We start from the raw sequence: 24,851 nt of genomic DNA on the forward strand, positions 1-24,851 counted from the left end.
TTGCCTTCCTCTGTAGTTGGAGAGTCAATCTTGTTCAAAGTTACCCAGTAGGGATTTGAATTCTGGCCTCCAAAGTTGTTTAAACTATACTGGTGCCCTACTTTTTATTACTCCATACTTAATGAGAGAGAGTGGATACCACAGAAGAGACAGGCAATTGCTATCCAACGTTAAGGAGAATATGATAAAATAAGTAGGACACAAATACTGGATCAAATATATATATTTATTTAAAAAATAATAAGTCTCAAATATAGCACTGGAGTCCACATAGCAGCAACCAAAAAAAGGCACAAGAGTGTAGAAACAACAAAGATATAATTGAATGTCTTCAAAGCAGCCGATGACAGAAATTTGGAGCACAACATTGGGACAATTCAGATTACATAAATCACAACATGCCAAGTTTTTCTGAAGGTTGGAAGAAGGACAGAAGATAAAAAACGGACATACTGTAACTCCTGTAAAATGAACGGCTGCAGCTTACCTGTATCCACCAGTATATCTTTACTATTAGAAACTAGTGCTTTCCGAGCAGGATTTTGGAGCCTTTTGATTTCTTGAAATGAAACATAATCATTTACAATTTGAGATGTTCGGAGATACTGTCAAGCAAATATGCACAATACAAAGATCAGGACCAAATGAACTTGTTTAGCAATTTATGTACTATAAAAGGGCCCCTACTTCATCACAGTAGACAATAAATCCACTTAAAATCCAGTTTCTGCCTCCTGCAGAATTTTGGGGGTTTGTAGTTTAGTGAGGCTCTTAAAGGCTCCTCCCTAAACAACAAACCCCAGAATTCCGCAGGAGGTAGCAACCAGATTTAAAGTGGATTTATTCTCTAGTGTAATGAGGCCCCAAGATTCATACACTTGTTCAATGTGTATGCTTTAGTACAGACAAATCACACATGCTGACTTTGCCCCCTTTTTCAGTGCAGAAATCCCTGTGTGCATTTGGTGCTGCTCAATCCAATAATTAATGAGAGCTCCACCTCTCTCTTGTAAGCTCCATAGCTGCACAACATTAGTGATACGGGCATCAGTACAAAAGTTAAACATATAGGCAAATCAAAAGAAAGGTCCACATATTGTATGAGGCAGTGCCATGTGACATTTGATGTAAATATGACAAGCTACTTAAGAACTGCTTCTGAGAATTTCAAAAATGAAATTATCTTTTTAAAAAGTTAGTGTATAAATTCCCACATACCCAGTGTAATAAACGTTATGTAAGTATATAATTCAAAAGAAGGATCCCACAATAGCATTTAATTATCCAGCTCAACGATACCAGGACCTTTTGTGTATGTGGAAAAGATATTTTTAATATTTTCATTAAGAAAAGTTAAATTAAGAATATTCTTTAAGTTTTCATATTTTTTTCATGCTCATTAGCATTATACAATCAACTTTCAAAAAATAGCTTGTTTTAGAGAACTATGGAAAGGAATAAGGCCCTTTGATGAACGGAAGCAAAAAGAATGTAAAATACCAGTGTAACAATGATCTCCAGTTTAAACAATGCATAAAAATAGAGCTGAGTTCTGTACATACAGTCTGTGTTTAGTATTTCCATATTTGTGATTTTGTTTTAAATTCTGGAATGACTCAGGGAAATTGGAGGCCTCAGTTCCATTCGATGATGCCGAAGAACCTTTGGAGTGCAAGCCAACTTATTGCACAGTAGAAAACAGGAGCAGCAAACATCCAACTCTGCAGGCCTCAGTTCAGCACAAACTCGGCAGCTTCCCTGATCAGTGAGGCAGCTTTGTCCAGTTCCTCTTCTGTTTGTTCTACTGTCACTACAACTCGAATGCTGGTAGGGGCAAAAAAAAATAAAAAAAAAATCAAGTAGTAGTAGTAGTAGTAGTAGTAGTGGTAGTAGTAATAATCTTCTCTCTCCAAAGGGACTCACAATACTAAGTAACACCTTATTACAATATATATCAGGCACGAGCACACTTTGACCCTCCAAGTGTGTTGGGACTTTAATTCCCAGAAATCCCAGCCAACTTACCAGCTGTTAGGAATTGTGGGAGGGCCAAACGTTTCCCATGCCTGATATATATGCTGGTGAGGGTTGTTTTGGTGTGCTATAATAAAGACATAAGACCTGGAATATGCTCTATATTGGGGCTTCTTAAAGTTTTCCACTTGCAACCCTTTTCGGCCCAAGAAATTTGTACGTGACCCCAGTATGTAAATCTGTAATATAGGTATAAAAACCAAACATTTACTGATAACAAAGCTTGCTACACAGGCTGGTTAACCTTTTCATGAAGAATCTTCTGCAGAGTTCGTTGTAAACACTACACAACAGATTCATGTCCAAAACTGCCATTAGGAGATGTTCAGAAAACTTTTACTGTTGCCAAATTTTTGGAACCCCAACACTGAGCTAAAGGGACCCCATTTGGGGTTGGTACCCACAGTTTAAGTAGTGCTCCTTCTTTGGAGGCTTTTAAACAGAGGCTCTGAATGTGATTTTCCTGCTTCTTGGCAGGGGATTAGACTGGATGGCCCATGAGATCTTTTCCAATTCTATGCTCTATACAAGATTATCTATGAAGCTTTCGATTTGAAAATTCAATTGGTGCAGAATATTGCAGCCAAGCTTTTGATTTCTTCACAGTATTACTGTATTGGATACATAGGGAGGGCTTAACTTTCCTGTGGTTATTTTCCTGTCTATGCCCCTAATAAGTCACTTCCTGTTGTTTCCCCCTTGTTTTTAAGTATGTGTCATTTGTAAGTCAAATGTTTGTAACTTGGGGGCTGCTTGTATTAGATTATGAGCAGCTGAGTTCAGCTTCATTGTATGACATGCTGTTTGATGTTCTGCTTTGTCTCTCAAGTAGATGAAATTCCGTTATTTTATCAATATGTCTTTAAGGACATTATTTTTTAAAATAGTCTGATGGAGTGAACATTGATTCTCACTACATTAGTTTTATATATATATATTATTTTTAGTGTATTTTATCAGGGTTTTGTATTTTATGATTTTTTGCTATTTTGTTTATTAAGTTATAGTTGGTTGTTATATACTGTCTAATATGCCTTCTCTTGTAAACTGTTTGCCATATTCGTTGGAAACCGCCCTGAGTCTCTTTGAGGAGATAGGGCAATCCATAAATAAAGTTGTTATTATTATTATATTGATTTTTAAAACAAGTATCATGTGAAGTAGTATGAAACACAAGTTTCATACAAACACGTGAAAGGCTGCCCTTTTGATTTCTTGCTCATAATTGGACTTTTGTTTGTTGTGCTGTCACAAAAGAATGACTCCTATGGTCAGAAATAAATATGGTACAGTAAAAGATATATTTTATTTTTATTGTAATAATTTAGTGGGCCCACAAATCAGCTTATTGTAGATCTTGCAGATTGAGGGACATGTCTTCCTTGACTGAGTCTATCCATCAGTAATGTGTTCTTCCTTCTTTTCCTATTTTCCTTGACCTTACTAAGCATTACTGTCTTTTTAATGAACCATGTCTTCTCATGGTATGTCAAAATACAGCAATCTCAGTTTAGCCATCTTGGCTTCTAGAGAGAGGTCAGGCTTGTTTTGTTCTAGGACCCATTCATTTGTCTTTTTAGTAAACCACTGTACTCTTAGAACTTTACTCCAGCAGCACATTTCACATGCATTTATTTTCTTCCTATCCTGCCTTATATGCCTAGTTTATGTCTCCCCTAACTATGTCTGTATTGCTTTTTATCAATCGAAACATATGGATTATAACAATTATAATTCTGACTTGCTTATTGGATTATGAGCAGGATGTTTTCATATCTAGGAAGTGCATCTATATCACAGCAATCTTAAGTAACACCTGTAACTGTACCATGGCTTAGAGAATGATACAATACCAATCTACATGGCAACCAGCCAACTTTCAAGAGAGCCTGTCTATTCAGTAGATCAATTTGTAATAATATAAATTGACCCAGTGGTTAAGATGGAGACTACAGTAAGCTATTCACCCTAGTCCACTGGAGCTGAGTAGAAAGCTAGTAGCAATAGTGGTTGATTATTGCTCAGACCATAGTTTATTTGCATACAAAACAAACTGATATTTTTTAAAAGTCTAATATAGAATAGAAAGATGAGGATCTACTAACCTGGGTGATGGGAGAAATTTTTCTTCTTTTTCCAGGTAGCGAGCCTGAGTTAATGCAATACCTCTATTCATACACTAGGAGAAGAGACATACAACCCAAAACACAATGAGTATCCAACACCATATACAACAGATTTGCCAGCTTTTATTCTTCCTTCACCAGTGCTCATTATTCCTTTCTTCAAAATAAGTCAAACCATTGACTCGATTTGCACCCAATGCTAAATCATAGTGTAACAGCTTCGGTTCATCTCTTCACTCTCCTCTGCTTCTACTTGCCACTAATTATGGTTTCTGATAATATTTGAGCTCAGAGAAAACTGGTTTCAGTTAACCCAGGCATGGGCAAACTTTTGCCTTCCAGGTGTTTTGGACTTCAACTCCCACAATTCCTAAGAGCTGATAAGCTGGCTGGAATTTCTAGGAGTTGAAGTCCAAAACACACAGAGAGCTTGCTCATGCCTGACATAACCACACTCTACTGAAGATGTCAGCAACTGTAAGCTCTCTGATGGTCTGAACTTCAATTCCCAGAATCTCTTATCATTGCCCGTGTTTAGGGCTTCTGGAAGTTCCTATTCAAAATCTCTGGAGGGCCAAGGGGTTAAGACCCATTCTCCTACTGAAACAGGTCAACTTCTGAATATATTGAATAATCCTAGTTTTCAATCCTCTAATTGAAACTGCATCAGAAGGAGAAGGGCAGCATGAGCCCATAAACATGAGGCTTGTGCATTTAATGTTAAATCTCTCCAATAGGCCACACTTTTTAACAAGTCACATCCCTGCTTTTCCTTAGCAAAACATTGCTTGAACTGAGAGCTTGTAGTTTACTGCAATCATGACCTTGCCAAGCTTGCTAACTTGAGGGACCTCCTATCAGCCTGCACGAGCCCTGAAATCATCAGGAGAGGCCCTTCTCTCTGTCCCACTACCTTCACAAGTATAGTTGGTGGGAATGAGTGAGTGCCATCTCAGTGGTGGCCCCATGGCTCTGGAACTCTCTCCCCACCGAGGTGCATTCAGACCCCTTATTATTGTTCTTTCTTTTCCAGGTTAAAATCTTTTTATGGAAGCAGGCCTTCCCCCACAACCCACAATAAGCAGGCTATCTCAGTTAGACAAGGCTCACATGGCCAAAGATTTGGAGCTTCAAGACTTTTTAGTAAATGTTTTTAGGACAACCTCAGTGGTCTGAGGCCCAGGGATTTTTAATGATAAATGTTGTTCTTTTTATGCTTATTTTATATAGTTTATGTAATGTGTTTATGCAATGTGTTGGTTTATATGTTTGGGTTGGAGGGATGTTATTGTGTTTCTGTATCATGTTTTTGTTTTTCACCATTTGTTCGCTGTTTTGTGTCCCACCCATGGGAGAAAAGCAGGATAATAAAGCTTAAAAACAGAAGCTACAGAGAGGGCATACAGAAACCAAAATGTGATTCAGGTATCAACATGTCCGAATGTATCTCCCTCTATGAACCATCAAAGAAGTTAAGATCTTCTGGGGAGGCCCTGCTCTCAGTCCTGCCTGCTTCCCAAGTGCAGTTCGTGGGGACGAGAGACAGGGCCTTCTCAGCGGTGGCGCCTCAGCTCTGGAACTCTCTCCCCAGTGAGATTAGATCAGCGCCCTCCCTCCTGGTCTTTAGAAAGAAAACAAAGACATGGTTATGAAACCAAGCTTTTGACCAGTGAAGTAAGTACAAGAAGCAAATATGGAATATGTGCAGTCGACATTGGGAATGGCCAGGTCTACGTACTCAGATCACATGTTTTTAATGTTTTTATTAGGTATTTTAATTCTTATATTTCAATTTTTGTATCTTGTGATGAATTGTCCCATTGATTTTATACTTTGTAATGGTGTTGATTGTAATTTGGTGTACGTTTGTAAGGCATTCAATTTTGCCACTATTTCTGTGTAAACCGCTTTAAGTCCCCCAGGGGTGAGAAAAGGAATATATAAATACTGTAAATAATAAAAAATCTAAAAGATGAACAGGGAATAGTGCTAAAACAGATCCTTTATTGTAAATTGAAAATTACTAGTTTCAAACACAGAACTATGTTAGTCTATTTTGATATAAAATACAGGAAGAGAGAAAAGAACCATTTCATACTATGTGAAAGACTAAACAAATTGTTTTTCAGATTAAAATCCACTCACATTTTATCCTTACCATTTTTAGTAATGATTGATATTTTCCTCTTACTAATTTAGTTAATATTGAGTACTTAGGACCAAAGTAGTTAATTAAGAGAATTAAATTCTCTAGTAGTATGCAGTAGTTCTTCATGGAGGAGAACTAATGGGAATTTTAACTATAAAACCTAACACTACTGGCACAACAGCCCCTCCACTGTACAGGGTGATTTCAAACCGTGGAATTTGTCATGTTTGAATTCACAATTTTGATCTTCAGAAAAATCATACAGTACACCCAGTACTGGGACAGTGTTTCTTCAAATTTCAAATCCAAATCACTGACAAGTGAAATCTCATCTTAGAGGCAAGTACCTTAGGCTTCCTCCCTTCTCCTTTAATACTATCACCCCTAAACAACATCTCCCCTCAGGATCAATTCAGTCTGCGGTTGGACAGTTGTGTTTTGAAGCAATGTTGTCTAGGGAGCATGCTATTATCACACAGCAGTTTTAAGCATCTGGGTTGTGTTCCTCTTGCGCTCACACTTAGGATTTTCCATTGCCTTTGAGATGCCTCGTTAAAAAGCAATCAATCATATTTAACGTGTCCCTTGGCTACTTTTCAAATGTCATTTAACCCCAGTAGTTACAACAGTTCAAGGAGAACAGAGCTTTTTCAAATGGTTAGGAAACTAGCGTTTTCAAAAAGTAATCTTACGTAGTCTACAATCTCCTTCAGTAACCTCATATCGCCCTCTCGAATTCCAGTGCTTTCCTCCAACTGGAGATGCAATGCAGGAGAAAGCGACTGTCCCACCAGTCGCAGTCCAGGGATCCTATACAAAACACATACCCCAAAATCAGTAATCATGTATTTAGTAAATGAACAAAAATGCAACATTTGGAAAGTTAGAATTAATTTTGGCCTACTCTATGTTGGACCACTCTAACAACGACAGTGTCAAACTACACAGAGAAGCCATTCAAATCCACAAGCATGTGGACAATTTCAACAGAAAAGAGGAAACCATAAAAATGAACAAAATCTGGCTACCACTATTTTAAAAAACCTCTAAAATCAGGACATTAAATAAAGAGCAACACTCAAGAAACAGGGGAATTCCAGACAAGAATCAATCAGGGCAAGCTAACACATCCCAACAAAGGATTTCCCAGGCAGCAACCAGCCAGGCTTTGAAGCTACAAGGCCATTAAATGTTAATCAAGGTGGCCAATTGCAACATTCACACTTGCCTCCAACAGACAAGAATTCTTTCTCCCACCCTGGACATGCCACGGACCTCACAACCTCTGAGGATGCCTGCCATGGATGTGGGCGAAACGTTGGGAGAGAATGCTTCCAGAACGTGGCCATACTCACAGCAACCCAGGGTTTATTTTGTTACAACACTGAACTGCAAGTAATGAACCACTTCTTTTAATCTAGTATTAAACAGCTGGAACAAACTAGCCAATCAAGTCTAAGCTTGGAAAGTACATTGCTTCAAGTTCCCAGTACTGTAAGAATTTGTTCTGAAAGGCATTTAATGAAATTTGGATAATGCTATAAAGGAAACTACTATCTAGTTACAAGCCAAACCATTCAAGCAATTCTATGTCTAATCAACAATTCATTAAGATTTTAATATAAGCATGTAATGAGCATAAGCTTCTCAACTCATCATAAAGGGTGTTTATTAAACAATCACTAAATGTTTTTCTTTATATGAAATCAGGACCAAATCCAATTGTTTAGGTCGTATAAAGAAGAAGCTTGATGCTAATGTTGCACGTTTAATTTTGGCAGACATAAATTCAAATATATAATTTGCACAGTCTGTTTTAGAAAAAAAAAAGATAATAGTGCAAAGGAAGTAGTTGTGTAGTCCGGAACTCCTTGGAACCCATGACAATTCAAAGCTTTGATGTTTGCAGGTTTTGCCCAAACAATGTTTTATAATAAATAAATTGTGACTTTCTAGTGGCTCTGTACAAATCCCAAGGGTTATCTAGCTTCTCTTTGTCTGTTACTTAAAATAAACCATCACTTGAGTTACATATCTAACAATAAGCAAAGCCAAGAGCCAGACATAACTCTTTCAAACAAAAGGTCAGTTAATGCTTGTGTCAGAAGAGAGGGGCTAGTCTTGTCTGTATGCCAAGCATACTGCAAAGGCTACTTAACATTGGCAAACAGCATCTTAAAAATATGTGTCATCTATTCACAATGGAATGAATTGCTAGATGATATTTATTTTAAAAGAGGATTAGGGTTTAAGACTAAAAATAGTATTAAACATATAGATAAAATATATATCCCTGGAGAAAAATGAATGACAGAATCCATAGAATTTAAGAATAAACACTGTTGCTTAAAATATTCACTGTAATCCTAGAATCATAGTGATGGAAAAGACTCCAAGGACCAACTAGTCCAACCCTCTGCTATGCAGGAATATACAAACAAAGTACTCTCAACAGATGGCCATCCAACCTCTTCGTATAAAAACCTCCAAAGATGGAGACTCCATCACATTCCAAGGCACCATATTTCATAGCTGAACAGCTCTTACTATCAGGAGGATATTCCTAATGTTTAGGTAGAATCTCTTTTCCCTTAGTTTGAATTCATGTCTATGGAGCAGCAGAAAATAAGCTGTCTCTTTTCTCAATAGGACTTCCTTTCAAATATTTACCAAGACCACCCCTTACCTTCTGTTCTCCAGGCTAAACACACCCAGCTCTCTAAGCCATTCCTCATAGGAGATGGTTTACAAACCATTTTGATCACTATTCTCTAGACTCATTCCAATTTACTATTATCCTTCTTTAACTGTGGTGCCCAGAACTAGATACAGTATTCCAGGTGCAGAATAGAGCAAAACAGAGTGTTCTTTTGTTTATAATAACAAAACAACAACAACAATTTACTTATATTCTGTCCCCTCTCCAAACAGGACTTGGGGCAGCTTACGAAGAGTAAAATACAGTGCAAAACACAGAAATAAAACATAATACATAAACGATAATACCAAAACATAACAGAAAATAAAATACAATACAAAATCAAGGCAAAAATAAAAACATAACAATAGCACAATAGAAAATTAGAACCAATTAAAACTTTTTTCTGGATTTAAACATGCTGTCAACCAGAGGCAAAACCAGTTCAGGCCAACTGGCATTAGTGCAGTTATAAACCACCAGGACTTTTACTTCCTTCGATGTAAACACTGTACTCCTATTGATGCAGCCTACCATCACACTAGTTTTTTTTAAGAGGCCATATCTTAGTAGATCTTATTCAAATGTTTGCACAACTGTAATCTTTAGGAGGCATTACATTTTCAGTTAAGATTTCAGTAATAAAAAAGAACACTTACCCTTGCAAAGCTTTATGTATTTGCTTACATTTTTGTTGTAAAACTTGAAAAATGCCTAGGGAAAAACAAATAATTTGGGTCTCAGTTTTAGTATGTAAATTGTGAGCAATTTAAGAATCTATTTTGGTCTAGTCTTGGGGTTAGAACTTCACACGTCATAAGGTAATTATGCAACACCTTATCAGAATACTGAGCACTGTAAAGGCGGGTGTGTGTGCATGTGTGAAGAGAATTGATTGAGTGAAATGATGATCCTACCCCTAATTATTTACTCAGTTTTCCACCCTTTCCATATTCACAGTACTTTTTCAAGATATCAGTCAGTTTATTTATATAAAATGGGATTCAAGGCAGCTTATCAAATAAAAAGGGACAACAAAAAGTTAAGATTGACATAATAAACAACATAATTAAATTCAAATTCAGTTGGCCCTCCAAATTTGTGGGTTTCACTTTCGCTGAACTAGCCTGACCTCCCTGCCTCAATCCTTCTGCTGTTCCACCTCTCCACCGCAATCCTGCCAAGAACTCCAATCCCTCACATCCAGATTTTAAGTGCCTTCCTTTCTTCATCTCTTCCTTCCCCATACTCCATTGCCCATCATCCCACCATAAGCCTCAATCTGAAGTCAAAGCCTTTCCCTGATAACCTGTCTCTTCTCCCATTCACTCCTTTGGCTTTCCAAAACAACCTTAAATTCAGGCTGAGGCTTGGGGTGGGATGATGTCCAATGGCATCTAAGGTGTCCTGGTAGGCAGGAGTGGAGATGGGGAGAGGAGTAGGGAGAAGGAGTGAATACTTTTTGGGATTTTGCCATACTCAGTAAATTGGTACTATTTGCAAGTTTTGCTACAGTATGAATGCCTCTTTTCAGAAGACATTAGGCAATTCTTGGAAATTCAAGTGTGTCAAAAATGTTAACTGCCACTGCAATATTTTGCAGAATTTATGCATTGTATCAATGACAAGACACAGATTTGAATTCATTTCAAGAAGTTTTGTATTGTTGAAATGCATGCAAATAAAATTTTGGAGAAAGATACCTGGATTTTCTTCCATGATATTGAGGCCCTCAATGGCAGCAGCAGCTAATAGAGGAGGCAAAGAGGCTGAAAAGCAGTAACCCTGGCCCGAGAGTCTCTAGATGGAAAGACAATGACACGGGAGAAAATATGTCACTATCTCTTGTAATGTCAGCAATTAGTTTTTTTTTTTTTTAAAAAAAAGTGAATATAAACAACACAAAGATAAAAGCATTTGTAAATATTTGGTTTGTCCAGTCCCAAGATCTAATTTTAATGTGATTTAAAACATTTTAATATTTGTTTTGTTATAATTGTTTTTTATTTGTTCGTTGCCATAGGACCCTTTGCAAGCTGGGAGACAATATGTTTCTATGTTCACCTTGGCAATGCCTCTACATGTAATGGCCTGCTGCATCAGGATTCTACCCACTAAGGAATACAATAGAAATCATTTCAGACTCACATTTCTTTGGATTTATAGTAGTGGCATGAGCTTTGGTGCTGCCACTGCTTCTCCTGTACAGATTCCAGGAAATTCAGTTATAATGGGGCAAAATGCTTAAAGATATTCTGTGTCCAGTGAAACCTCAAATTCTCCAACCATCCCACCAAGTAACAAATGTTGAGGCTCTAACCTCTTGAGAGCATCTTCTGAGCCACGCAGTTCTCAGCTGACAAGATGAACAGCACATGTGTTCAATTGTCAACAATATTAGGAGTCACATGATATATATCTCTTATCTCTGTTGGTCACAGCTTATTACTGGAATCTAACTCCACAACAAGGAAATATCTTTCATTTTAGGATTCTACTCGTACCTGATGGTCAACAACAAAAGATCGCCCACAGCAAAATCCTCCAATAGATGCCAGAGCATTTTCCATATTTGCACTTATAAGATCAATATCATCCATCTATTGTACAAAAAAACAAACAAACAAAAAAAAAACAGCTATGAGTTAGACATTGTATGTTTGGCAACCATCCGTACAGTTGTAAGAAAGGAAGAGCTGGCTTCTATAGTATTCAGATTATTGCAATTTTTAAAATAGCTATGAACCTTTGATCTAGTGAATTACATATGAGAACAGTAGGTTAAGAGAAGATGCAAGTCAACATTGCTAGAAATAATCATCACTTCATTTAATGTATCTTCTTTCTAGTCATAAATATTGAAAAGAAGGAACTTTATTTGATGCTGTTCTCCACGCTACCCTGAAATAATTTAGTTTGGTCTTTCACCCAAGTCTGATTGTATTATAGATGAGTTTCACAAAATAATTATGAAGGAGCAAACTAATACCTAAGATTCAAGAAAGAAAGATGTAAAGCACTTTTCTTCCATGCAAAAGAGTGGTCAACATTTCCTTTCAGTGTTAACCCTCGACATCTCAATAAGTGTTGTTCCAACTGCCCTTCAGTCTTTCAAGTCAAGGACTATAGCTATAACATGACATTTATTTCAAATGTTCCTCTGAATGGTATTAAGTATATTCTTATATTAACATTTCCCCACATCTATGTCACAGAAAAATCAGATTACTGACAAACTTGTAGACTGCCTAGCCAATTGACAGAAAAGCAACATGATACATTGCAACATGTCACTTAAGCAAACATGCTTTACATCAAAGGTGGAAAACCATTTTTAGTGCAAGCACCAAATTCAACTTTGGGGAAGTTATCAGGGGCCATATTCCAGTAATGTAACTGACAAAGCAAGAGACGACAAAGTCAACACACCGCATGATACTTGTATTTGCACATTCCAACATTTCCTTGGATTCTTGAAGCCACGGATGATAGCAAGCTCTATATTTTGATGATATGTAAGTTGGAAGTTCTTACCTTTCTGCCTATTGATCTACTCACATGTTTTGCTCCATGCAGTCATGCCGGCCACATGACCTTGGAGACATCTATGGACAATGCTGGCTCTCCAGCTTAGAAATGGAGACGAGCACCCCCCCTCCCCAAGAGACAGACATGACTAGACTTAATGTCAAGGGGAAACTTTTACCTTTACTAGGTTGGAGGCCCTAGAGGTCCACACATACTTTCAGGAGGTAATATTTTTTGGAAAGCAGGTAAGTGAAACCATGTATAAGGAATCCAAGGCTAGGGGATAAGGGCACCCCTCCCTGTGCTAGCAACTAAGCCTTGGAACAAATATTTCAGTGTTTCATAATGGGAAAATACCAAAAAGAAAGCAGGAAAACCACCAAACAATAGTACTGTGGCTACCTGGGAGGTCCAAATTAAAAACTCAGGGGGGCAGATTCAGTGCCTGATTTCCCACCCCTGCTTTACAATTTTGTTACCATTTATAGTTGCCATTTCTAAGAAAAGCCAGCAATTATGGGATTATCCATGAAGAACTATATGCACATTTTATATGTCCGTTTGAATGGCTGCAAAAGTTGCTACTATTAACAAAACAGTGTATACCAGAATTTGCTCTCTCCACATGCCTTTGCACAATAATCTATTCTTTTACTGGGAAAGAGTCACTTACATTTATTCCAAAATGTTCCGTAACTCCTCGCCCGTGTTCTCCCAACACTCCAAAGGAAAGACTTTCTTCCAAAAATATTCTCACTTTGTATTTGTATTTTAACTTCACCTGCGGATATATTTAATTTTGAAATGAATTAAGAAAGCTCAGGAAAAGGAACCATGCACAGACTGCCAGATTATGGTGACCACTCACAAACCAGGATATATTTACACTGAATATGTAAAGCTTCTGACAGACTGGCTGGGTGACCCACTGAACTATCTCCCAGAATTATCCTATCATGACTGTTTAAAACCAATGTTGCTGCCATCAGGTGTGCAGCAATATTGAAAACACTGTGCTCATGCACTTTAGAAGAATGACATGCTATTGTAGTCATGTATGTATGTAGTTAAAATGTTTTCAGTCATGACTTTACAGCACTGATATTTTTCTTTAAAAAAAATCAAAAGTAGGGAAATACTTCATTAAGGAAGATGCAGAATATTATCCAACAATGTATTTTTTTGCAACAAGTCAGGAACAGAGCTCTTCATTCATAATATGGCAGTATTGATACATAAAATAAGAACTGTCTCTACTCACCAATTCTGGAAGGGGACAAATATCTCCAGTATTAAAGAACAAACCTTCAACCACAATAAATCTTCGTGTTACTCGGGCTTTTCGAGGATTCTGTAGACAAAGTTTTATATGAATGCTTCTTAGCAGTAATTTGCTCCTGTTATTACCAGCTTAAAGAATGCAATACAAATTCTGTCAATGCAGATACTATACAAAAGTCTGTTTTATGCTTTGTTCTATGTTGATATAATGTATTTGATAGGTTATGTTTTATCTTAATTCTAAATGTTAATTTATAATTTGTTTTTATATGTTGGGTTATTATATTTTGCTATTATGTGTGTATTGGTTGTTTTATTCAGGCATTGAATGTTTGGCTTTTTGTGACTGGAATCTGCCCTGAGTCCCTTTGGGGAGATAGGGCGGAATATAAATAAAGTTGTTGTTGTTGTTGTTATTATCATCATCATCATCATCTCACTTTTCTAGAAAATGAAGGAACTGAGGTTTTTGCATTGAACTGTGTGATAATAAAGTTTTTGATTGCATGTATTTTATTTCTAAGACTGATTAAACTTATACAAAAATTGACGAAATACATCTATAATGATATTTTACTGCTGGCTCCTAAACATTACGGCCAGAGTAATGAAACACAGCAGTGAAATCTATTTCAACATTCAATTTACAAAATAGCTCAGAAGAGAAATAATGAGCAATGAAGCTATTAAAATACACTCCTTTTTAAAAAACAGAAACAAATCAAAAACCCCAGTCTATTACAAACTAGCTTTTTAAAAAGGAACTGTACCTTTTGATCTTCTATCTCTTGTTCTTTTAGTAGATGTTCAAGATCAGCCATATCATTATGTTTAAAAAACTTAATGTTACTTCTGGATGCCTGTAAGCCTTTTTGAATAGCGAAGCAGACTGATTCATCACTGTAAACAAATGGAGTTCTGTCAGTGGATTCTTAATTTAAGCTGCCCCTTTGAAGCTGATCTTTTTCCACAATGAACCTTAATATGCAGCTGCTCTAAAGAGTTTTGTCAATGCAAACAATCACACCTCAACTACAAACACATGGACAAGCAAAACTACATCTGGGTGCAACAATAAACTATGGTTCATCATCAAATTAATGAGCCTTGTGTTGTTGCATTCCTTTTCTGGTATTGCCATAATAAGAAAGAAACTTTTATTTCAATTTATTTCATTAATTATAATTTAGTTGTGTCAAAATCCTGATTCCAGTTAACTATGATTTATTCAAACAGGCCAACTGTTTATAAACCATGGTTTGAAGAGATCTGTTTTATGCAATAATTTAACACCAACCATAGTTCTCTCCCCCATAGTTGATCAAAACTTTACAGAATGTGGGAGATTGAAATGTATATGAGCCAGGGGATGAATCAAATTATGAGAAAATCTTTGATCATTACTTCTGAATAAAGCCAGTACAAGTAGTCTCAGTTACCAACATGCAACTTACATACAACTCCTAATTACAATGGGGATAGGACAACAGGGAGCACAAGGAAATCTACCTCTAGGAAGGGAAATTCACTCCCGTATTATGGGGAAAGGGTGTTTCCACTGAAGTTTGATCACCAATCCTTGTTTTCACACCAAGCCAATTTTTTCAAAATCCAATGATCAGAGATAGAAAGTGAGGTGAAATCTGAACAGGGGCACAGGCAGCAAAACATTACAGGGGTGTTAACCCTTCCCTGTGCTATCCAAAACAAACAAATAATTGCTGGATTAGGTTCTTGTGGGTTTTTTCGGGCTATAGGGCCATGTTCTAGAGCAGTGGTTCTCAACTTGGGGTCCCCAGATGTTTTTGGCGTACAACTCCCAGAAATCCCAGCCAGTTTACCAGCTGTTAGGGTTTCTGGGAATTGAAGGCCAAAAACATCTGGGGACCCCAGGTTGAGAACCACTGTTCTAGAGGCATTTCTCCTGACGTTTCGCCTGCATCTATGGCAAGCATCCTCAGAGGTAGTGAGGTCACAAGAACCTAGTAATTCCAGCCATGAAAGCCTTCGACAATTGCTGGATTTACACTTAAAATGTACCTCTATCAACTTGCACACAAATTCAGCTGCAGAACAAACCCACAGAACCTATCTTGTTCATATCCTGGGGAATGTTTGTACGGGGACTGTTATAATAATAGTCATGAACAACTTGCTTCATTACAGTTGTTCTCAACCTGTGGGTCCCCAGGTGTTTTGACCCACAACTCCCAGAAATCCCAACCAGTTTACCAGCTGTTAGGATTTCTGGGAGTTGAAGCACAAAACATCTAGGGACACACAGGTTGAGAACCACTGGACTGGAGCTTGATCAATACATGAGAGGTAGTATTTGTAGTACTGACAAACTGGGAAGTATTCAGTCTATTTGGGCAGGGAGGTGTTCTCTTATAAAGTTAGGTTGACACTTTGTGAATGCTACTACATCTATCCTGGGTTCTGGGTCTATGTAGTATTATTTGAAAAAACTGCATTTTACTATGTTTACTACTGCAGATATTTTCTTTCCTTGGAATCCATACTGTCCCTTGATCATTCATGTTCTGGGACCTTTTGACACTACACAATTATAGTGTTATGGCTTCATTCAAACTGAAGCAGAAACATCCAATCAAATTACGGGATCTACAGTTTAGGAAGGGATATATAGAATTATCAGCCAAAAAGTTCTAATTCTTCCTACTGAAGTACCAACTCCGGGATTCTACAAGATGCTGCCAGTTAACTATAGCTGTGTAGTGATATCACGGACCGACTTTAGGCTTTACTCCATGTCTATTCCAGTGTCTGAAATATCCTGTGTGGGCAGGAAGGAAATAATATATTCTGTAACAGTGCTGAGATAGCATAATATCCTTCATGGAAAAGTTATTCTGGCTAAATTGCCGCTTGCCTTTTGAAGAACTGCCAAGTCATTCCTTTTTTAATGTAACTACCCAGATTTCTGATTGCTGCTGTCATTTTTGTAATCTTCTAACTGTAGCTATAAACCTGCTCTGTTGTTTTTTTATTGGTTGTTTTGGAATTAATTTATATTTTGTTGTCTTAAAGGTTTTAAATTTGAACCAAACCAAGGTAGGATTGAAATTCTGAGTGTACAGAAGGATGAATGAGTCATGGTCAATAATTCCTATCAAATCACTTTATCAATATATTACATGAATCCCACCTTCTTCTTAGCCTTAGCTGTTATCCATCCACACATACTTGGCAGTATGTATTATTAGCCTCATTCTGGCTTACTTCTAATAGGCATACAAAAGTTTGAGGTTCTACCAACTGGTCCAAGCATAAAGAGCTCAGCCAGACTGCTCTAGATGAGATTTTTGTTTAACTGTAGGCAAGAAAGGAGGAAAGCAAAAGGAAACAGGGATAAGGGGAGATATGCCCAGTTAAATGCGCAATTCCAGAGGTTCGCCAGAAGAGATAAGAAACTATTTTTAAATAAGCAATGCATGGAAGTGGAAGAAGACAACAGAATAGGAAGGACAAGAGACCTCTTCCAGAAAATTAGAAACATTGGAGGTAAATTTCAGGCAAAAATTGGTATGATAAGAAACAAAGATGGCAGGGACCTAACAGAAGCTGAAGAGATCAAGAGAAGGTGGCGAGACTATACAGAAGATCTGTATAGGAAGGATAATAATATTGAGGATAGTTTTGACAGTGTGGTGAATGAATTAGAACCAGACATCCTGAGGAGTGAGGTGGAATGGGCCTTAAGAAGCATTGCTAACAACAAGGCAGCAGGAGACGACGGGATTCCAGCTGAACTGTTTAAAATCTTAAAAGATGATGCTGTCAAGGTGATGCATGCCATATGCCAGCAAATATGGAAAACACAAGAATGGCCATCAGACTGGAAAAAATCAACTTATATCCCCATACCAAAAAAGGGAAATGCAAAAGACTGCTCCAACTTCCGTACAGTGGCCCTTATTTCTCATGCCAGTAAGGTAATGCTCAAGATCCTGCAAGGAAGACTCCAGCAATACATGGAACGAGAGTTGCCAGATGTTCAGGCTGGGTTTAGAAAAGGTAGAGGAACAAGAGACCAAATTGCCAATATCCGCTGGATAATGGAGAAAAGCAGGGAGTTTCAGAAAAACATCTACTTCTGCTTCATTGACTATTCTAAAGCCTTTGACTGTGTGGATCATAATAAATTGTGGCAAGTTCTTAGTGGGATGGGCATCCCAAGCCACCTTGTCTCTCTCCTGAGGAATCTGTACAAGGACCAAGCAGCAACAGTCAGAATTGACCACGGAACAACAGACTGGTTCAAGATTGGGAAAGGCGTCCGGCAAGGCTGCATACTCTCACCCAACCTTTTTAACTTGTATGCAGAACACATCATGCGATGTGCGGGGCTGGATGAATGCAAAGCTGGGGTGAAAATTGCTGGAAGAAACATTAACAACCTCAGATATGCAGATGACACCACTCTGATGGCCGAAAGCGAGGAGGAGCTGAGGAGCCTTCTAGTCAAGGTGAAAGAAGAAAGTGCAAAAGCTGGGTTGCAGCTAAACGTCAAAAAAACCAAGATTATGGCAACAAAAATGATTGACAACTGGAAAATAGAGGGAGAAACCGTGGAGGCCGTGACAGACTTTGTATTTCTAGGTGCAAAGATTACTGCAGATGCAGACTGTGGCCAGGAAATCAGAAGACGCTTACTTCTTGGGAGGAGAGCAATGTCCAATCTCGATAAAATAGTAAAGAGTAGAGACATCAGACTGGCAACAAAGATCCGCCTAGTCAAAGCCATGGTATTCCCTGTAGTAACCTACGGATGTGAGAGCTGGACCTTAGGGAAGGCTGAGCGAAGGAAGATCGATGCTTTTGAGCTGTGGTGTTGGAGGAAAGTGCTGAGAGTGCCTTGGACTGTGAGAAGATCCAACCAGTCCATCCTCCAGGAAATAAAGCCCGACTGCTCACAGGAGGGAAAGATACTAGAGACAAAGTTGAAGTACTTTGGCCACATCATGAGGAGACAGGAAAGCCTAGAGAAGACAATTATGCTGGGGAAAGTGGAAGGCAAAAGGAAGAGGGGCCGACCAAGGGCAAGATGGATGGATGGCATCCTTGAAGTGACTGGACTGACCTTGAGGGAGCTGGGGGTGGTAACGGCCGACAGGGAGCTCTGGCGTGGGCTGGTCCATGAGGTCACGAAGAGTCGGAGACGACTGAACGAATGAACAACAACAAGGCAAATTCCTTTTAACTGCTTTTGTCAATTTCATCTCTTTGCTTGGCTGTAACTTATGGAGACACTGTCAAAGCATTTGAACAGCTGTTAGTAATTTTAAAGAGTTTATTTTGAAGCAGCAATTGATGGTTAAAGTCATGTTAAAAGCATTTTGTAAGTGCATAAAATGGTACTTGAACAAGCACTTAAAATGTTATTAAGATACACCGTTGAAAATGACAAGATCAAATAAGCAATCTTAAGTTATGTCTAATTGAAATTCCTAGTGAAAATTGTGCAATTGTGAAATTCCCACCTTTCCCCAAGGTCTTTTAAGGCAGTTCTGTACTTGTTAATATATCCAAGTTTCTCACTTAATCATTAATATTGGCTTCTAAATCAGGACAAAAATCTGATAGTACATGCTTGCTAAAACAGACAACAGAATCTTTTCATTACTAGTTAATACATAGATTAGAAACATCCCTTCCAAGTTACAGAATCATACACAGAAATATAAATGACAACTGGGTTGCACACTGATGTTGCAACCCAGTAGCTAGCAACATGATTTCAGTAACTGGAAAAGGAAATATATTACATGTAATATTACTAATAATATTGCATTATAGTAGTATAGTACAATATAATAATATATAATATTAATATTGTGCTATACTAATAATATAATATATTGTATGTACACATAATATTGATCATAATATAATTTAATACAATATAATACTAATAACTATACAAAATAATATAATAATATATTACATGTAATATAACTAACAATTCTGCATTGTAGAGATATAGTACAGCATAGTAATATATAATACTAATATTGTGCTATGTTAATAATATAATATATTGTATATACATATAACTTGTAAGCCGCTCGGAGTCCCCTTTGGGGTGAGAGAGGATGGAGTATAAAATAAATAAATAAATACCACAACTGATGTAATGGTTCCCATTGAGATTACAAGATACACAGTTTATATGCCTGTATCTCTATGCACTTTGTGATACAGTGACACTTGGAAGAGAGGTATGTTGTGCACCTGAATCAATATATGGTCATAATAGAACACTTTTATAATTGCTTCCCTAAAGGCTGCAATCCCAAACCCCTACTTCATCAGTATGAGCTCAAAGAGCATTTTCTCTTAACAGGCTATGAGCACATGTGGTCAAACAGGACAGGATGAGCTCTGGCTTGCATTGTATAGAAAGCTGTTTGCTTGGTGAATGGGGAATAGGCTATTCATATTAAGCACACACTCCTACCCAATATTTTATGATTAAGAGATACACACATAGAATATTGAAGCCAGAAAAACTGCTGCAAGAGCAAACAGTTAAAACCACAGCAGCATCTTCTTTGGCTACTGCAGTCAGAAATTACTAGAAAATACTTTGTGGTTCACGTGAATGCAGTTCAGTGCAGTAGCAAGTGAACTGGCCCTCAAACTATTACTGTTTGTCTGTGAGAGAACACAGAGAAGGAAGAAAAGGAAGCAACAGAAGTCAATGAATTTCTACAATATCTGCACCAGAAGTTTACTCTAGTATCAAGAATATCAAGAATACATACACAAACACAATGTCTCCTCGTTTTGAATAGGCAGGGATAGCACTGGCAATCGTAGCAAACCCATAGGAATATATGATAGCCTCCTCAGTTTTCATAAATTTAGCAAGCCGATCCTCCAATTCTAAATGTACATCTGTTTAAGAGAAATAATTCATGCAATTATAAAGAGAACATTCGTTTTCAGAGAGTCACAACTCCATTATTAACACTATGAATTATACATTTTGTCACCCATTTTAAGAATGACTCAGAAATATTTTACATCTTTATGTTACTTCTGTCCACTGTAGATGCTAGCCTAGAAATAAGGGCACATCAGAAGTTGAGATGGCCCACAATGTTCATAAAAGTAGCCAATCCATTGCTCCAGTTGTAAATCATTCACTTCTACCACAAACCATATGTTTTTTCAAGTTCAGGCCTGATATCCAGATGGAGATCTAGACAAAACATTGTTGACTCTGAACAAGGATAGAGTTTCGCCATTACTTTATCTTGCAGTATTAAAGAAGGTTGGGAAGTTTACTAAGAAAAAATAAGGAGGCATAGACAAAATACATAGTTTTTATATAGTCAGCTATACAATCATAGCACCAAAAATACCAGTGATAACAGGTCTTGCCTTGTAAAACCCAGGCATTCTGTGAATCCTGTGAAAGTCATTTTTAATCCATTGAATAAAACAAACTCCAACTAAGTCCAGAACTTCCAGAAAGACAGACCAGAAGGAAGATAAGGCAAATGTTTAGGTTGGATGTATTGCGGTACGTTCAGTATTTGAGGGAGGCAACAAAGCAATGTGAAATGCTATTATAACCTGTGATTAATAACAGACTGAAGGTTTCATAGAAAAATTTGTACAACAAAACCTCCCTGCCTTAAAGCTTGGATTCTAGCCTTTTGATTGCTATAAAGATACAGCATTTTCTTGATATCTGCATTACAGTGTGGAAAATAAGTAGCTTCAAGTGATTCATCCAGAAATCAGTGCCCTCTTGTGGCCTCTTTGGAAAAAAAAAACACAGCTTATTATTGAGCCAATTCCAATATTTAGTTTGTTTCAGCCAGTTCTTTCTATATGGCATTTTTATAACAATGTCAGTGAACTGGGTAAGGTAAAGATGTGAGAGGAGGTTTGAATCCTAAGTTATATTCTTGGAAGAATAAGCAAAATAGTAACAGCAATCTTCATCAAGATGACTGTAAAGATAACTGTAAAGATTCCCTATTTCTCCAGCCTAGAAAATTGGGTTTTGAGACGACTGCTGGGATTACCCTACTGACTCCTAAGGGTTCAAGAACCTGAAGCAACTGTTTCAAGAGATCAGGCTCGAGAAGGGTGAAAAGGAGGATGGTTGTAGGGTGTGTTTGTGCAATTACCTTAATTTGGAATTACCGTTTCATACACATACTCTCTCTTAAGATCATCAACTGAGGTACAGTGCCAATAATTTAATGAAGGCTTATGAACACACACAGTGGCTTTGGCCTGGTCCAATGTTGGTGTATGACAGATGATTGTAAAGGAAATGTGGCAATCTATGGTATGTGGGAGCTTCCTCACTCCCAATCTAGCCCAGAATGCGAAAGTGAAGAGAAGCCTGTTCCTCGTCTCTTTTTAGCAGCCCCTAAACCCCACAGGAGAGCTGGCATAGTGTAGTGGTTTGAGTGTTGTCTAGGATGCTGCTTCTTAAACTGTGAGTCCTGACCCCAAATTGGGTCCCATTAGCTCAATGGTGGAGCCTCCAGTGGCACTATGGGTTAAACCCTTGTGCTGGCAGGACTGCTGACCAATAGGTCAGTGGTTTGAATCTGGAGAGAGCAGGTTGAGTTCCCTCTGTCAGCTCCAGTTCCCCATGCGGGGACATGAGAGAAGTATGGTAAAACATCAAACATCTGGGCGTCCCCTAGGTAACGTCCTTGCAGACAGTCAATTATCTCACACCAGAAGCGACTTGCAGTTTTTCAAATTGCTTAAGTCGCTCCTGATATGGGAAAAAAAGCTCATAATGGGGTCCTGGAAAATTTAGACACAGTAAAAGTTTTCTGAATGTCACCCAGTGGCTGTTTAAAACATTTACATAAGTCTGTATTCAATGTTTACAGTGGACACTGCAGAAGATGCTTCAGCTGTACTTCATAAAAAGGAAAATCAGGCTAGCTAGCAAGTCTTGCAAATGCTGGTTTATTATCAGTAAATGTTCGATTTGTGTGCCTGTGTTATATATCTATATACCTGAGGTCATGTAAAATTTCTCAAGATGAAAGGGGTCGCAAGTGGAAATGTTAAAGTATCTCTGATCTAGGGTACTGGAGACTAGTATTCAAATCCCTGCTTAGCCATGGAAACCTACTAGGTGACCTTGGAAAAGTCCTACACTTTCAGCCTCAGAAGAAGGAAATGTCAAACCTCCTTTGTATATATTCTAACAAAAGAAAATCCCACAATATATTCACCTTAGAATCATCATAAGTAAAAAAATGACTTGAGGTCACACATCAACAACAAAGTCTCAAAAATGTTATTTTTCTCTAGGTAAAAAAGACACACAGATACTGATCAAAAATATTTTTCTGGTAAGGAAACAACATTTAACCATGTTTTTTCAGCCAAAAAACTCAGATGGACAAATCAGAAATAGATTTTGTCTGATTTTCAGCTGATTTTCTGAAATAGCATGGAGGTGAATACTGGCACTTGATTTCACCACATTTTCTCTCCCTGGTATAAACATGTTGGTGGTACTAGATGAAAAACAAAGCAAGTGGTTTTCATGTGAAGTTATATACATTCAGCACTGGCTAACACACATGACATACTTACCAAAAGTTCCATAAAATCCTCTAGGGCCACAAGAACCAACCCCATATTTTGCCAGAGATGCCTGGGCCGCGTTCTTTAAAGAAGCACAAAAGGAAACATACATTAACTTTTCAGGAGAAATGCAATAATTTCTAGTTTTTCCTCAATTGTAATATTGACACTTTCATACTACAGAAATCTATTCACATACAAATTTAAAGGCACAGTGGCCCTACAAATAAAGAATCTTGAAGACATGGTTTAGTAAAGGAGTGTCCAAACTAAGGCCCATGGGCCAGATACAGCCTGCCACAGTAATTTACCCAGCCCCTGCCCTAAACGTTAGATTTAGGGTCACCGTAAATCTGAAAACAACTCGAAGGCACACAACAAGCACAATCTTAATTAAGTTGACTATCTCATCAGCCAGAAGCAGGTCCACACTTTCCACTGAAATACTGGTAAGCTTATATTGGTTAAAATTGTTCTTCATGTTCTTTCATATTTTTTGCACTACAAATAAGATATGAGCACAGGAATTTGTTCCTTTTTTTCCCTTCAAACTATAATCCCCCTCTCCCAACAGCCTGAGGGACCATAAACCTGTTTAAAACATTTGAGGACCCCTGGTTTGGTATCTTATTGGATGATTGCCTAATGCCTCCATCAAATACATAAATATTTATCAGAACATAAACAGTAGTATGAAAACTGAATGGTATTATGGTCTAGATTCAATGACAGTAGTCCTTTTTCAGATAGAACAGAAAAGTATATTAGGGAGCAGTGATGGACAACCTACAACTCTTGGTCTTATTTCAGAAAAACTCTCTGTTCAGACATTAGTTCAGATTTTTAGCAAGAGCAACATGCCTTCTTGTCATACCACTTGCTTTGGAAGAAGGAGGGCAAGAGAAAAAGGGTCAGGAAAAGAGAGGATGGGGGCCCGACCCATTCAAGAATGAAACCTTTAATAGGAATACTGGACAACCAAAGATGATATATAACAGACCAAAGATGATATATAACAGAAAGGGAGTATTATGGGATAAAGTTCATTTCTGAGTTGATAAACCACGGTTACATCAAAATACACATTGTAAGTAATACCCACATTTCAGCAGCCACTCTGAAGCCACTTACCTTGACCCTTTCATTATCCAAAAGGCCAAGAAAATTAAACGATGCAAAATTTATGCACTGTTTGCCATTCACAATAATTTTATGGGTTGGAGGCCTTGAAAAGATGAAAATTAAAGATAGTTTTTCTTAGTAAATGGACATCATTTAGTAAAATTAAACATAACTTTGCTTGGTTTAACACAGAACATTTGATTCTGAGATATGTGCCCTACACAATTCTACACAGCACTGGAGTTGCACAATCTAGCTAAATACATGCAGCAACAGCAATAATTGCCCAAACTGGACAATATCTATGGAA

At 37.7% G+C, this 24,851-nt stretch overlaps 1 protein-coding gene across 1 annotated transcript in view; it reads right to left on the reverse strand.

The window, feature by feature from the left end:
* Positions 1-207: 207 nt before the first annotated feature.
* The window catches only part of SPTLC1 (serine palmitoyltransferase long chain base subunit 1), a 34,507-nt gene continuing 9,863 nt past the window's right edge, over positions 208-24,851 (reverse strand). Inside the window, exons 4-15 of the mRNA XM_060762015.2 lie at positions 24,551-24,644; positions 23,429-23,501; positions 20,605-20,737; positions 14,587-14,716; positions 13,797-13,886; positions 13,209-13,316; positions 11,512-11,607; positions 10,711-10,807; positions 9,667-9,721; positions 7,002-7,119; positions 4,140-4,213; positions 208-1,824 (exon numbers count right to left, since the gene is read on the reverse strand). Coding sequence (XP_060617998.2) covers positions 1,731-1,824; positions 4,140-4,213; positions 7,002-7,119; positions 9,667-9,721; positions 10,711-10,807; positions 11,512-11,607; positions 13,209-13,316; positions 13,797-13,886; positions 14,587-14,716; positions 20,605-20,737; positions 23,429-23,501; positions 24,551-24,644 — 1,162 coding nt within the window. The 3' untranslated portion in view covers positions 208-1,730. The remainder of the gene's footprint in view (positions 1,825-4,139; positions 4,214-7,001; positions 7,120-9,666; positions 9,722-10,710; positions 10,808-11,511; positions 11,608-13,208; positions 13,317-13,796; positions 13,887-14,586; positions 14,717-20,604; positions 20,738-23,428; positions 23,502-24,550; positions 24,645-24,851) is intronic.

This window comes from Anolis sagrei, chromosome 2 (assembly GCF_037176765.1).
Source record: "Anolis sagrei isolate rAnoSag1 chromosome 2, rAnoSag1.mat, whole genome shotgun sequence".
NCBI lineage: Eukaryota > Metazoa > Chordata > Lepidosauria > Squamata > Dactyloidae > Anolis > Anolis sagrei.